This window comes from Schistocerca americana, chromosome 3 (assembly GCF_021461395.2).
Source record: "Schistocerca americana isolate TAMUIC-IGC-003095 chromosome 3, iqSchAmer2.1, whole genome shotgun sequence".
NCBI lineage: Eukaryota > Metazoa > Arthropoda > Insecta > Orthoptera > Acrididae > Schistocerca > Schistocerca americana.
Genome location: NC_060121.1, coordinates 849572325 through 849587449, shown reverse-complemented (window position 1 = coordinate 849587449; position 15125 = coordinate 849572325). Strand labels below are relative to the sequence as shown.

The 15125-nt window shown below is 47.7% G+C and overlaps 1 protein-coding gene across 1 annotated transcript in view; it reads right to left on the bottom strand.

Moving 5' to 3' along the window:
- The window catches only part of LOC124607367 (nucleolar protein dao-5-like), a 330964-nt gene that overhangs the window by 20849 nt on the left and 294990 nt on the right, over positions 1-15125 (bottom strand). Inside the window, exon 2 of the mRNA XM_047139680.1 lies at positions 4965-7483. Coding sequence (XP_046995636.1) covers positions 4965-7397 — 2433 coding nt within the window. The 5' untranslated portion in view covers positions 7398-7483. The remainder of the gene's footprint in view (positions 1-4964; positions 7484-15125) is intronic.

Sequence of the window (15125 nt, the reverse complement as noted above, 5' to 3'; positions counted from 1 at the left end):
GCACTTTTCTGTTGTCGGGAAGACAATAGGAATTTTGAGGAAATGAAGAAATCGCATTTTTCAAAAAAATCCAAATAGTTGTTAAGAAATCAACGAACTGTTGTTACCGTCCCAATCAAAACTAATGAAAATCCTTGAACATGTTGGTGGTACTGATACAATTGTTTTAATATCGACATTCTGTTTCCACTTTTTTTGGCATTTTCATTCTAGATATGATAGTTATAAGTCACATTTGTAACGTGTCGCGAATTTTATGCCAGTGACTTTATTTGCATATTAGGTCTCAGAAGTATGTAAAGTGTGTTGGCGTTGCGAAATATACAATTAGTGGTCATTATGTCAGTCTAAAGTTCGATACACATCATGGTCTACATCTACACCTACATCTACATGGATACTCTGCAAATCACATTTAAGTGCCTGGCAGAGGGTTCATCGAAACACCTTCACGATTCTCTATTATTACAATCTCGTATAGCGCGCGGAAAGAACGAACACCTCTATCTTTCTGTACGAGCTCTGATTTCCCTTATTTTATCGTGGTGATCGTTCCGCCCTATGTAGGTCGGTGTCAGTAAAATATTTTTGCATTCGGAGGAGAAAGTTGGTGACTTGAATTTCGTGAGAAGATTACGTCGCAACGAAAAACGCCTTTCTTATAATGATTTCCAGCCCAAATCCTGTATCATCTCTGTGACACTCTCACCCATATTTCGGGATAACAGAAAACGTGCTGCCTTTCTTTGAACTTTTTCGATGTACTACGTCAGTCCTACCTGGTAAGGATCCCACACCGCGCAGCAGTATTCTGAAAGAGGACGGACAAGCATAGTGTAGGCAGTCTCCTTAGTAGGTCTGTTACATTTTCTAAGTGTCCTGCCAATAAAACGCAGCCTCTGGTTAGCCTTCCCCACAACATTTTCTACGTGTTCTTTCCAATTTAAGTTGTTCGTAATTGTAATACCTAGATATTTAGTTGAATTTACGGCTTTTAGATTAGACTGATTTATCGTGTAACCGAAGTTTAACGAGTTCATTTTGGTACTCATGTGGATGACCTCACACTTTTCGTTATTTAGGGTCAACTGCCACTTTTTGCACCATTCAGTTATTTTTTCGAAATCGTTTTGCAGATCTTCTGATGACTTTATTAGTCGATATAGGACAGCGTCATCTGCAAACAACCGAAGACGGCTGCTCAGATTGTCTCCCAAATCGTTTATATATATAAGGAACAGCAAAGGGCCTATAACACTACCTTGGGGAACGCCTGAAATCACTTCTGTTTTACTCGATGACTTTCCGTCAATTACTACGAACTGTGACCTCTCTGACAGGAAATCGCAAATCCCGTCACATAACTTAGACGATATTCCATAAGCAAGCAATTTTACTACGAGCCGCTTGTGTGGTACAGTTACAAAAGCCTTCCGGAAACCCAGGAATACGGAATCGATCTGAAATCCCTTGTCAATAGCACTTGGCGCTTCATGTGTTAAAGAGCTAGTTGTGTTTCACAGGAACGATGTTTTCTAAACCCATGTTGACTGTGTGTCAATAGACCGTTTCCTTCGAGGTAATTAATTTCGTTTGAACACAATATATGTTCTAAAATCCTGCTGCATATCGATGTTAACGATATGGGCCTGATTTAGTAGATTACTCCTACTACCTTTCTTGAATATTGGTGTGACCTGTGCAACTTACCAGTCTTTGGGTACGGATCTTTCTTCGAGCGAACGGTTGTATATGATTGTTAAGTATGGAGCTAATGCATCAGCATACTCCGAAAGGAACGTAACTAGTATACAGCCTGGACCAGAACACATGCTTTTATTAAGTGATTTGAGTTGCTTCACTACTCGGAGAATATTTACTTCTACGTTACTCATGTTGGCATCTGTTCTCGATTCGAATCCTGGAATATTTACTTCATCTTCTTCTGTGAAGGCATTTCGGAAGGCTGTGTTTAGCAAATCTGCTTTGGCAGCACTGTCTTCTAAAGTATCTCCATTGTTATCGCTCAGAGAAGGCATTGATTGTTTCTTGCCGCTAACAAACTTCACGTACGACCAGAATCTCTTTGGACTTTCTGCCAGGTTCCGAGACAAAGTTTCGTTGTGGAAACCGTTATAGGCGTCTCGCATTGAACTCCGCGCTACGTTTCGAGCTTCTGTAAAGGATCGCCAATCTTGGGGATTTTGCGTCTGTTTAAATTTGGCATGTTTGTTTCGTTGTTTCTGCAACAGTGTTCTCACCTGTTTTGTGTACCAAGGAGGATCAGCTCCGTCGTTTGTTAGTTTATTTGGTATAAACCTCTCAATTGCCACATCGGGTCAGCACTTACATTATTAATTTGGAATGAGTGGAGATTGTCTCTTAGGAAGGCGTCAAGTGAATTTCTATCTGATTTTTTAAATAGGTATATTTTTCGCTTATTTTTCGAGGATTTGGGGATCACAATATTAAGTCTCGCTATGACAACCCTATGTTCACTAATCCCTATACCGGTTTTGATGCTGGTTATTAACTCAGGATTATTTGTTGCTAAGAGGTCAAGTGTGTTTTCACAACCGTTTACTATTCGCGTGGGCTCATGAACTAACTGCTCGAAATAATTTTCAGAGAATGCGTTTAGCACGATTTCGGATGATATTTTATGCGTACCTCCGGAATTAAACATGTATTTTCGCCAACATATCGAGGGTAAATTAAAGTCACAACCAACTATTATCGTATGAGTCGGGTACGTGTTTGAAATGAAACTCAAGTTTTCTTTGAACCTTTCAGCAACTGCATCATCTGAACTGGGAGGTCGGTAAAAGTATCCAATTATTATTTTATTCCGATTGCCAACAATGACCTCTGCCCATTCTAACTCACAGGAAGTAGCTACTTCAATTTCGCGACAAGTTAAACTACTTCTAACAGCAACAAACACGCCACCGCCAACCCCGTGTTTAGCCTATCTTTTCGGAACACCATTAGGTTCTTCGCAAAAACTTCGGCTGAGCTTATATCCGGCTTTAGCCAGCTTTCAGTGCCTATAACGATTTGAGCATCAGTGCTTTCTATTAGCGCTTGGAGCTCTGGTACTTTCCCAACACAGCTACGACAATTTACAACTGTTACCCCAATGGTTCCTGTATCTATGTTCTTCCTGTGTTCAGCCTGCACCCTTTGTGACTGAAGCCCATCTTGTGTTTTCCCGAGACCCTCTAAACTAAAAAACCGCCCAGTCCACGCCACACAGCCCCTGCTACCCGTGTAGCCGCCTCCTGCGTATAGTGGACACCTGACCTATTCAGCGGAACCCGACACCCAACCACCCTTTGGCGCAAGTGGAGGAATCTGCAGCCTACACGGTCACAGAACCGTCTGAGCCTCTGATTCAGACCCTCCACTTGGCTCTGTACCAGAGGTCCGCAATCGGTCCTGTCGACTATACTGCAAATGGTCAGCTCTGCTTTCATCTTGCAATCAAGACTGGCAGCCTTTACCACTTCTGTTAGCCGCTCGAAACCAGAGAGAATCTCTTCTGATCCAAAGCGACACACATCACTGGTATCGGCGTGAGCAACCACCTGCAGTTGGCTGCACCCTGTGCTCTTCGTGGCATCCGGGAGGACCCTTTCCACATCTGGAATGACTCCACCCGGTATGCAAACGGAGTGCACATTGGTTTTCTTACCCTCCTTGTTAGACAAGTCCCTAAGGGGCCCCATAACGCGCCTAACGTTGGAGCTCCCAAGTACCAATAGTCCCACCCTCTGCGATTACCTGGATCTTGCAGGCTGAGTTGTTTCCTCTGAAACAGGACAGGCGACAGCATACGGCTCAGTGACAGAGTCAGCCACAGACAGCACCTGGAACCTGTTTGTCAGACAAACTGGGGAGTCCTTACGTGCGGCCGCCTGGGAAGTCTTTCGCCGCCTGCTTGGCCTGGGGCGACCTCTCACTCGACCTCAGGTGAGGGGTCAGCCTCACTGCAAGCAGTGACTGGGTCGGCCACCGGTGAGGACCGATCGGAGGACTCTGACGCGCTGGACGTCCGTTGGATCCCCACGGCCGGCCCACAACAGTGGTGCCCATCCACTGCAGCCTCCAGCTGTGTAACCGAAGCCATCACAGCCTGAAGCTGAGAGCGAAGTGTCACCAACTCGGCTCGCATCCGCAAACAACACTCGCAGTCCCTGTCCATACCAAAGACTGTGGAAAACTAAACTATGCAGATAAACGGACTATCAGCACATGCTGCGCATCTCTAATGTAGACCCTGACGAAAACGCATGAACTGTGTCTAGTAATACGCAGATATTCAAGAACCTAACTACCGAAGCACTAAGATGCAACTAAATAATTTGCCCCTGAAAAGGAACTTGTAATATATCACAAAATCGATTTACTTTCTGATGCAAACGAAACGTGAGAACTGTGGCTATTACATTTTAAATTTACTCGCAGAAACTCAAGAAACTAAACTATTAAAGCACACAGATGATATAATAAAATTCGCTCCTGGTTAGGAACTCGTGAATGTCACAAAAGCGGTTTACTTATCTGTTGCTGCGACTGCCGCGGTCGGCTACTCACTGCCTGACTTACTAACGCCAACAAGCGGTCACACTGTGCGGTGATGCTGTGAAAGTTGGAATCTGATACGTTTCAGAAAATCTACGCTGCCATGTTGTCTGTCAGACAGCAACTACCATGCAGTTTAAGTACCTATGTGATTCTGTTTCCCCATAAGCGTTTTTTTTAATTTTTTTTACAGGAAAGGTTTCTACTGTTTCACTATGACATACGTAATGGCGAGAGTAAACAAACATTATTGTTTATGTTATTTGTGTGCTGCTTGCAGTAACCTCTAGAAGCAGAAAACATGCCACAAAACCGTACTGGGTTGCTAATTAGGGGATTAGACCAGAAGAAATTACATGAACTGGAAAATAGTTATGTACCTCTAAGTAAGCTTCGTATGATTGTAGTCCTGACGGATCTGAGTCATAGAACTGATGCAGATAGCTTTTGACACCAAAATAAACTGGACATTTTCTCCCTTGAAGTCCCCCACATCCAGAAGATTCATCTTCCACCTGTGCTTCCTTAGCCCTTGAAATCTGAGCTTGTCCATGTGTATCAAATTTCTGTGGCTGTTCTTGGCCATTTAAATGATTAATTCGAGGTTCATCGGTTGTGGAGTATTTATTTTGAGGAGAAGACGTTAACGTAATATTCGCTCCGTTCACATTCTTTAGATGTTTGTTTGTAAGCTTACTGAAGCATTTCGCGTCATTGTCGGGAAAAACATTGCGATTCTCCAGTCTCTGAAGTTTCTCATCTCTTACTTTCTCTTTATTAACCAGTTCCTGGTACCCATCTGGTATCTTTGTTCTTAACGTCTTCCGAGTGGGAGAGGACAAATTTATGTCACTCTTCATCGTGTCCACTTTTGCTATTTTCCTTATAGTTCCTTCTCCTTGCAAGAGTTTTTCGTGGAGCGAGTCGACATGAAATTTGTCCTCCTGTGTTTTTTCAGATTTGTTCTTGGTCTTCCTCTTTTCCTCTGTTTCTTCAAATATTCTGCCTGCAGATTTGTCTCTCTTGTTTCGCACACTGCTGTCGGAGTGTACTCTCTTTTTCTTCTCAGACGGACATTTTTCGCTCTCGGATCTCCTCAGGCCGCTAGTGACTGTCGGTTTGTGCATATTTTCTGGCTGATTAGCATTTCGTGCCTCAGGTAATCCTTTAATCGTGCTGTTCTTCTCATCCTTTTTCTTCCTCTCCAAGGTCAACAGTTCGCTGGTGTTACACTCCTCTTCGGTTACATCTTCTTTGGCATCGTCTGAATGAGAGGCTCCTGTAACACTTTGTAGTTTATCTGACTGATTCTGTGGATCACTGAAATATGTCTGTATCGCGTTATTTCGCAAAGTGAGTGCTTCTTTTGTAGACAATTCAGTTTCTCCAGCAGAAGCGTTGCCTCCTATCTCGCCACTAACACAGCTAGATGCTGGGCCTTTATCGGAAGATAGTTTTATTTCGGAGAGAGACGTCTCGGCCATGTTTTGTGTCTTCTTGCCATATTCTGGGTGACTCTGCTCATGAAAGCTTGGACTATGCTCCGGAACGCTGTTCACCTTCGGAGTCTCTTTAGTTTCTGTCGTTTTTGCAGTATTTCCATCATCCTTTTGTTGCTGGTTTGTCTCGCTGATATGTTGTGGCTCTCTCTCGAACTGCGGTCTTGCAGTACTTTCTCTAGCAAGTGGTACATTGCCATTTCCGTTCGTTTGTAGCATTGGTTGATCATGTCGATGTTCTGCTGTAAACATTGTCTGACGTACTATTGGTTTAGAACTGTGATCCTCTGATTTACCCGCTTCGGAACTCCCTCCAGAATCGGTCGTCTTTGCTTCCTGTTTGCTGTAATCAGAAGCATCTTCTGAGATCTTAGGAGCGCCGACATCTTCGGGTGGTCTACACTTGGTTTTAGGCACGGCTTCCTTAACATGCTCCTCTTGGAGGCTCTCCGATGATTCTCTGTCCTTCTGACGATATGAACTGGTCTTCGACTTTGGCACTCGCTTTGGAGAGGTTTCTCCCTGTCTCGGCGACGTGATCTTTTTTTTCGTGCCGGGAGAGCCCCGGGAAGACGGGCTCGCAGTTTTCATCTCTGTTGGAGACCTGGCTTTCCGCTGAGGCGACACTTTCAGCTGTTCCTCCGAGCGTCTGGCATCAGGGCCGGCTCCGCTCGTTCTCTTCGAACCAGATGTCTGCTGGAGTCTCTTGGGCGAGCCACCAGGAGATGGCGTGCTGGCTTTGTCGTCGCGTGGCGACCTGGCGCAGCGCCCTTCATCCCTCCCGGAGGCAGCTTCCTGACAAGCCCCGTGCCTCGCATTCGCTTCTGCCCGCCTCTGCGAGAGGGGAGACTTTGGCTCGGCCGTGACCCTCTTCGGCGACGGCTCCTTCCTAGTGGTCAACCTGGGTGAAGTCTCTCTCTTCCTGCACGGCGACTTGGACGCTGCACGCGTGTCGCTCTGCTCCGTGCTCCTCCCCGGCTTCATCACCGTCTTCGCTGGATCCCTCTGTGTCGGCCTGCTCGCTTTGGTCTTCTCCACCTGCTCTCCGCCACGCTCGGCGGACGGCGTCGGCGCTGCCTCTTTCAGCGGCAGGTCCTTGGGCTTCTGGGCGCTCGCCCGCAGCCGAACCGGAGGTGGCGCTCGACCACCGCCCGGTTTCTGTTCCTTCGCGGAGGATTCTTTCTTGACCGCTACAGCGTCTTCCTTGCGGACAGCCGCTCCACAGGCAGATGGCGTCCCTGCCTCCGCGCTCTTCTGCTTTTTGTCGTCGTCTTCCTCTTCTGCACCATCTGTTCTCTCCTTATCGCTGTCCATCGCAGCTACTGAGCGGCGGTCGTCATCTTCTTCAAACAGCCAAATGCGTCGCAACGCATTCAGACATAGCTGCCTTCGCTCGGAGTCTGAAACATAAAATTACCAAAATAATGTTACTGCCAGGATTTTGCTGCTTAATTCCAACTAGTCAGGGAGATATGTATGTTTGGCACAAGATTCGTCACACAGCATTACATTATGTCAGGCCTCGTGGTCTAGGGGCACATTCCCGCTTCGCGCGTCGGGCCAGTAGGTTCCGCTGGTTACATCTCTATTGCAGAGCTGCGAGAGCTTCCTTTAATGTCGTAAGAGTCCTTGTGCGCTCTGCATCGTTGTTTCTCCCTCTGCGTCTCATGTTTGTGAATCAATTTTGAGGTGGCGTTGCCTTGCGCCGTGATGTGGTCCATGGCACCCACGAAAAATCCACGTACAAGTACCATCAGTTTTAGTTTTGACAAGTCCGCCAGGTTCATTGGAAATTCATGATTAGCCTGTAGACACGTTCAAGATAACTTCGGAACATGTTCATATGGCTTACTTCTATTCTGAACCGTATGTGTCTGATGTCAAGTTTCTAGATCCACTTCAGGTGGACAGCCTTCTTTTGCACCACAGACAGCAAGTCCCTTTTACTATTACAATGGTTCTAATAGCTTGGCTATTCTGACAAGCGTGGAGATGGAATATACGAATGCTGGGTGTTTTACCATCCGCCCAAAACTGATAACAGTTTCCTCAAGACCATCCTGCTTCCGGTTGGGAACATACGGAATATACAGCCAGGAATGCTGGTCCACTCAACATCGTTTACACGTGTATAGTGGTGTTCGATCCGTGGACATGGTGGTAAAACGCAGTATCCACTCTCATTTGCAAACGTGTGGATACCGACTATGTGGTGTCACTGTCAGACACCACACTTGCTAGGTGGTAGCCTTTAAATCGGCCGCGGTCCGTTAGTATACGTCGGACCCGCGTGTCGCCACTATCAGTGATTGCAGACCGAGCGCCGCCACACGGCAGGTCTAGAGAGACTTCCTAGCAGTCGCCCTAGTTGTACAACCGACTTTGCTAGCGATGGTTCACTGACAAAATACGCTCTCATTTGCCGAGACGATAGTTAGCATAGCCTTCAGCTACGTCATTTGCTACGACCTAGCAAGGCGCCATTACCAGTTACTATTGATACTGAGTCAAGAGCAACGCTCATCATTAATGGATTAAAGTTAAGTATTCCACCAGCTATGTCCGTTTTTCTAAAGTCTAATTTCCTTGTCCTGTTCCAGACCTCACGCCAGCCTGCATGAGCTAAAACGCGTGCCTTTTGGCTTCCTCTAATAATACGGTGTTGGCTCTCTTGCCAACCCACAACATTGGCGACGAGGCAACACCGCGTTCGTAACTATACTGCCCTGATTTACTTGTGAAATGGCTTCGCCACCATCTCCAGATGTACTGTCCGAATTTTATCGCTTACAGAATCAGCAGACGCAGGCCTGACTGGATGCCCTTGGACAGCTCGTCCAGGGTCAGCGTGCAATACAAAACGATGTGGCAGCCTCCGCTCCACCGCTAACGCAGCCACAACATGCAGTTGCACCAACTTTTCGTCCTTTTGATGCTGCAATGGAAGCTGGACGGAGTGGTCATGCCAATTTGGATTCCATCTCGCCGCCTACAGAATTCAAGGTAACGAGCGGCAGCCTTTTTTATTGTCCTCCATCGGGGTGCACACGTACCGTGTAATAGTGAAATTATTTCCCTGACGCGACGTAGCAACTCTGTCCTATGACACAATTTTGTCTGCATTAGATGCATATTTCAAAGAATCAGTCAATGTAGTTGCCAACGGTATACCTTCTTTCGTACAAAACGTATGGCAGGTCAGACTAATAGGGAGTGGGTTGCAACCTTGCAAGGCCTTACTAGGGATTGTGCTTTTGAGTGTCAATGTGGACTCCCTTATTCAGATACTATGGTGCGTGATGCAACTGCACAGAACGTTTCTGATGTTCGTATACGGGAACAGATTTTGAAACTAGTCAATCCCTCCCTTCAACAAGTGATGGACATACTGGATCGGCAGGACACACTTGACTTTGCTCAGGAATCATTTGAAACTTCGCCACCTGTGTGTCAGGTTAACCGGCCCGCCGGGCGAGCTGCACGGAACAGTAAACAATCCTCGCACCCGACTGTGCCGCTGCCGCCAGGCTCTCAGCCACGTGTACCATGCCAGCAAGTAAATGCAGTGCTAAAATTATGCCCGCGGTGTGCTACTAGAGATTCGCGTGAGAATTGCCTGTCACGCCAAGCTATTTGCTTTTACTGTAATAAAAAAGGACATGTTCAAAGTGTTTGCCAGAAAAACCTCAGATCGGAAGCTCAAAACCATTCCAGGCCCTTTGCTTCGCACCGGAATCGGAATCGAATCAATGATACTCCGGCTCGCGACACTTTGCCCATGGAAATTCATATAGTTCATGCCACTCCACCCAGTGCCTCTCTCTCTAACAGTGACTGCGTTCGTCCCACAAATAGTGTGCGTCAACGTCGCCGGCACTCCCGTCAAGTTGCAAGTGATTTTGAACCAGTGTCAGTTCACGTTGCACGAGATAGTCGCTCTTGTCGTCAGCAGGACAATAAACTTTTTGTGGACTTAGACATTAACGGCAAAGTGATACCATTCCAGCTTGATACCGGGGCTGCAGTTTCACTGATCAATCGAGGCACTTACAAACTGCTGGGCACACCTCCGTTGCGTGCCGCAACTGTTCAGTTAACTACCTATTCAGCTCACAAGATCCCTGTGTTAGGACAGTGCAGCCTTCTTGCAACATACAAGGGACAAACAAAACTTGTGTCATTTTACGTCCTTCGTTCTTCTTCTGCAGTGAACTTGTTTGGTTTCGATTTATTTCAGTTGTTTAACTTGTCTATAGTAAATCAGGTCCTATCAGTGAACCAGACTGTGCCTTCAGACAGTGTTTCTCGTCTGTGTGAAGAATTTGCAGACATTTCTGCACCGGGCTTCGGTTGCGCTAAGAACTATAAAGCACATTTGGAACTGAAAGTTAACGCGCAACCAAAGTTTTTCAGAGTGCACAATGTTCCCCACGCATTGCATGATGAGGTCGCAAACACATTACACGATTTGGAATCACAAGGTGTAATTGAACGTGTGCAGGCTTCTCTCTGGGCATCACCCTTAGTAATTTTGCCAAAACCTTCCGGAAAATTGAGACTTTGCGTGGACTTCAAGGCAACAGTGAAACCACAACTAGTGACTGCAACATTTCCTTTACCCCGCCCGGAAGATCTTTTTGACAAACTGTGCCTGGGTAAATATTTTTCGAAGTTGGACCTAGCAGATGCGTACTTGCAAATACTGGTGGACGAAGAATCCCAGCGCGTTTTGGTGGTTAACACGCATCTTGGTTTGTATCGATTCAAACGACTGCCATTCGGGTGTGCATCCGCCCCTGCATTGTTTCAGCAATATCTACAAACTGTTTGTGCGTCGGTCCCTACTGCAGCAAACTATCTGAACGATATTATGATCTCCGGAAAGACGGAAGAAGAACATTTAGCCAATCTCAGAACATTATTTCAGGTCTTGCGACAAAATGGTCTTCGCTTGCGGAAGGACAAATGTGCGTTTTTTGCTCGTGACTTACCCTATTTGGCACATGTACTCAATGCCCAAGGCAATCATCCCAGTCCAGAGCACCTTCGTGTCATACAAGACTTGCCACACAATTTGCAGCAGCTACAGAGTGTGCAGGGAAAAATAAATTACTATAACAGTTATATCCCACACGCCTCTTCCATTTCAGCTCCGCTTCATCGCTTACGTCGTAAAGGTGTTCCGTTCGTCTGGACGACGGAATGCGAACGCGCCTTTCGCCAGTTGAAATCGGCGTTGCTTTCCAATGCTTGCCTTACGCCATTCGATCCCCGGAAGCCCCTTTTGTTGATGGTGGATGCATCGGATTTCGGGATCGGTGCTGTGCTTGCATACAAAGATGGTTCGCACAATCGCCCTTTTGCCTTTGCGTCCAAATTGCTCTCGTCTGCGCAAAGAAATTATTCACAGATCGAGAAAGAAGCATTGGCTCTCGTATTTGGTGTTACAAAGTTTCATGATTCCTTGTATGGTCGTCACTTTACCATCATCACAGACCACAAACCATTGACATCGCTTTTTCATCCGACCGAGCCTGTACCTCCCTGTACAGCGCAGAAATTCATTCGCTGGTCTATTTTCCTCTCGCAGTACCGCTACGATATCCACTACGATATCCACTGCTAAGCACGGAAACGCCGATGCATTGTCCCATTTGCCTGTTGCTGAGGGTAGAGCATTCGATTCCTCCGAACTTACTTGCATGTTCATTGATTCGGAAACCGATGACGTGGTCGAATCGTTTCCGATTGATTTTTGTCGTGTAGCTCCAGCCACAGCTGCCGACCCTGTCCTTGCTACCGTTCTCCGTTTTGTCGCTACGCAATGGCCCTTGTCAAAGTCACGGGTCGGGGATCCGTTGGTTCGCCGATTTTTTGCTCACTGGGAGAGACTTTTTGTATGACGTGGTGTTTTGCTGTTGCGATCTGATAATGATCAGTCCAGGGTCGTGGTCCCACGTTCGTTACAGTCCTCTGTCTTACGGCTTCTCCACCAAGGACATTGGGGTATAGTGAGAACGAAACAACTTGCTCGTCAGCACTGTACTTGGTTCGGAATCGATGCCGCGATTACGAATATGTGCTCTTCTTGCATGGTGTGTGCCGAACAACAATCAGCACCACCGCGGGAATTCTTTGCATGGCCACAAGCCACTTCCCCTTGGATTTTCGATTTTGCTGGTCCATTCTGGAATGCTCGATAGTTGGTTGTGGCAGATTCATTCAGCAATTTTCCTTTTGTTGTCCGGATGTCTTCCACGACGTCATCTGCCACCATCCAAGCGTTATCTGCTATCTTTTGCATTGAAGGTCTTCCACAGACTATTGCTTCCGACAATGGCCCACAATTCGTGTCCGCAGAATTTCAGTCATTCTGCAAGGCCAATGGTATTCAACATCTGACGTCCGCGCCGTTTTCGCCACAGTCAAACGGTGCCGCTGAACGATTGGTCAGGACTTTCGAGTCACAGATGTTGAAGTTGAGAGAGTCGCATTCTCGGGAGGACGCGTTATTGCTCTTTTTGTCCTCGTATCGCTTTCAGCCCCAAGATGGTCGCTCGCCGGCTGAGTTGCTCCACGGTCGCCCTCATCGAACCTTGATGTCTTTGCTACATCCGCCGCATCAGGTTCCTGTGCAGCGGCAGACACCTGCTTTTGCCCCAGGCGATGTTGTCTACTACCGCAGGTATCGAGGTTCACGGCGTAGGCTCGAAGGGCGCATTATTCGCTGCCTCGGCCGCGTTATGTATCTGGTTTTAAGGGCCTCTGGTGAGGTGCGTCGGCATCTCAATCAGCTGCGCCTCTGTCGTCGCATGGGATCTGCCGCTCGCAGTCTGCTTTCAGCGACGGTGCCGTCCGGTCAGCGCCCTTGGGACCCATCTACTGGCTCGCCTCAGCCCCAGGTGTTACCGACGCTGCCTTCCATTTTGCCCCATGGCGACGCGACGTGCCGCCGCCGCCGCCGCCTGTTCTCCCGCCGGCGACGCCTGCAGTGGACGCGTCGCTGCAACTGCCAGGCGCCTCCCTGGGTCACGCGCCGCCTATCGCTTCCCGTGACCAGTTGTCCTCCGACATGGAACTTTTGCCCGCTCCGGACCATATGTCGTCTTTGCCCGTCGGGTGCCCCGGCGCGATGGAGGTCGACCCTTCGGCCCCTCCTGTCTCTCTGCGGGCGCATACACCGCATGTTGGCGTGCACCCTGGAGCAGGTTTTCAGGCGTTTCCTAGCTCCCCGAGGTCCGAATGGCAGGGTGCGGGTGGCACAGCCTCGCCTGTTGTTAGGCTCCCCACCTCGTCGCATACGTCAACATGGGGTCCTCCCCACGGCGGTCGGAAGCCTTATGCCACAACCGTGCGCCGATTTGCGGGGGAGGAATGTGGTGCCACCGCCCGACACCACACTTGCTAGGTGGTAGCCTTTAAATCGGCCGCGGTCCGTTAGTATACGTCGGACCCGCGTGTCGCCACTATCAGTGATTGCAGACCGAGCGCCGCCACACGGCAGGTCTAGAGAGACTTCCTAGCACTCGCCCCAGTTGTACAACCGACTTTGCTAGCGATGGTTCATTGACAAAATACGCTCTCATTTGCCGAGACGATAGTTAGCATAGCCTTCAGCTACGTCATTTGCTACGACCTAGCAAGGCGCCATTACCAGTTACTACTGATACTGAGTCATGTACAGTCAAGAGCGACGCTCATCATTAATGGATTAAAGTTAAGTATTCCGCCAGCTACGTCCGTTTTTCTAAAGTCTAATTTCCTTGTCCTGTTCCAGACCTCACGTCAGCCTGCGTGAGCAAAAACGCGTGCCTTTCGGCTTCCTCTAATAATACGGTGTTGGCTCTCCTGCCAACCCACAACAGAGTACATATAATTTACACAGGACAAATAGGAACCTATTTTATATGTAATGGGTGTCGACACTTCCGTAAAAGTTGCTCGCGTCCTGTTATGGTCTCAGGATGCGCTTATGAATACCGTAAAAGGCTAACTTTAGCGGATCTCGTTCCCCAAGTGAAGGCCATTGTGCTAACCAAGTTCCTGAGGGCAACCCGAATCATTGCTTAGTGGAAAACAGTGAGGAGTCAGACGATTTCTCTTCCCCTCTCCCCTCGCCTAGTTCAGACTGGGTGATAACATGTCAGCTGCTGTTCAAGATCCGAAAGCCCCCAGCAACTCCTCCGATACGTCTCCCGTGATCGAGACTGACTCTTCAGGATTACAGGAGGATGGACCTATTCCAGAGCTCCTTACTATATTGACGATCTTGCCGGGCATCCCTGATTCTGTAAGGTATGTCCACCCTTCTTCTGGGCCCCAGAATGGGGAAAGCTTGCCACATGCCGCTGCTGATCAGACCCAGATGGGCACGAGTATGTCAGTGGAACACGTGGTGACGGTGAAAGACATACCATTAGCTTTCATTTCCGCCGATTCTCAGCAGCCACACTGCCCACAAATGGAGGATTGTGGTGTGCTGACTTCTTCCTCTGCACCTGATACTGAATCTCCGCATGCGGAAGTCACGTCCCCTCAAAGCCACAATAAACAGCATTTTCAATCTGAGCGTGCGGCGTCGCGAAAAAAGAAAGGGGAAAGAAAAAACATATACAGAGTGTGGAGGAGAGGGATGCAGCACCTTACGTTGAAATTCATGTGTCATACACGAACTTTAAAGTCACAAGCAGTCATCTGAATTGTTGTGGCACTAACTGGAAGCTGGCCTATACTCTCCTTACTTGTGGACAGAATTAGTTCCGGTATTAGACTTGTGACGCTGCGACAATTGATTTACGATTCAAGAGCACCCGTGACATTTTTGCAACAAGTGTTATTTGATCATTTTTATATCCAAGGTTTCCTCCCTTATTAAATGCGGCTCCCGAACTATCTATTGGTATTGCGTTATTTTACAGAGAGGGAATATCACTGACCGATTGATAACGGGCGAGAGATAAGCTGCATTTTTTTACCTTGTTTTTAATCTTCTTTATGCCCCATCAGGATCAGGCTATTCCACAACGAGCGCGTTTTAAAAAG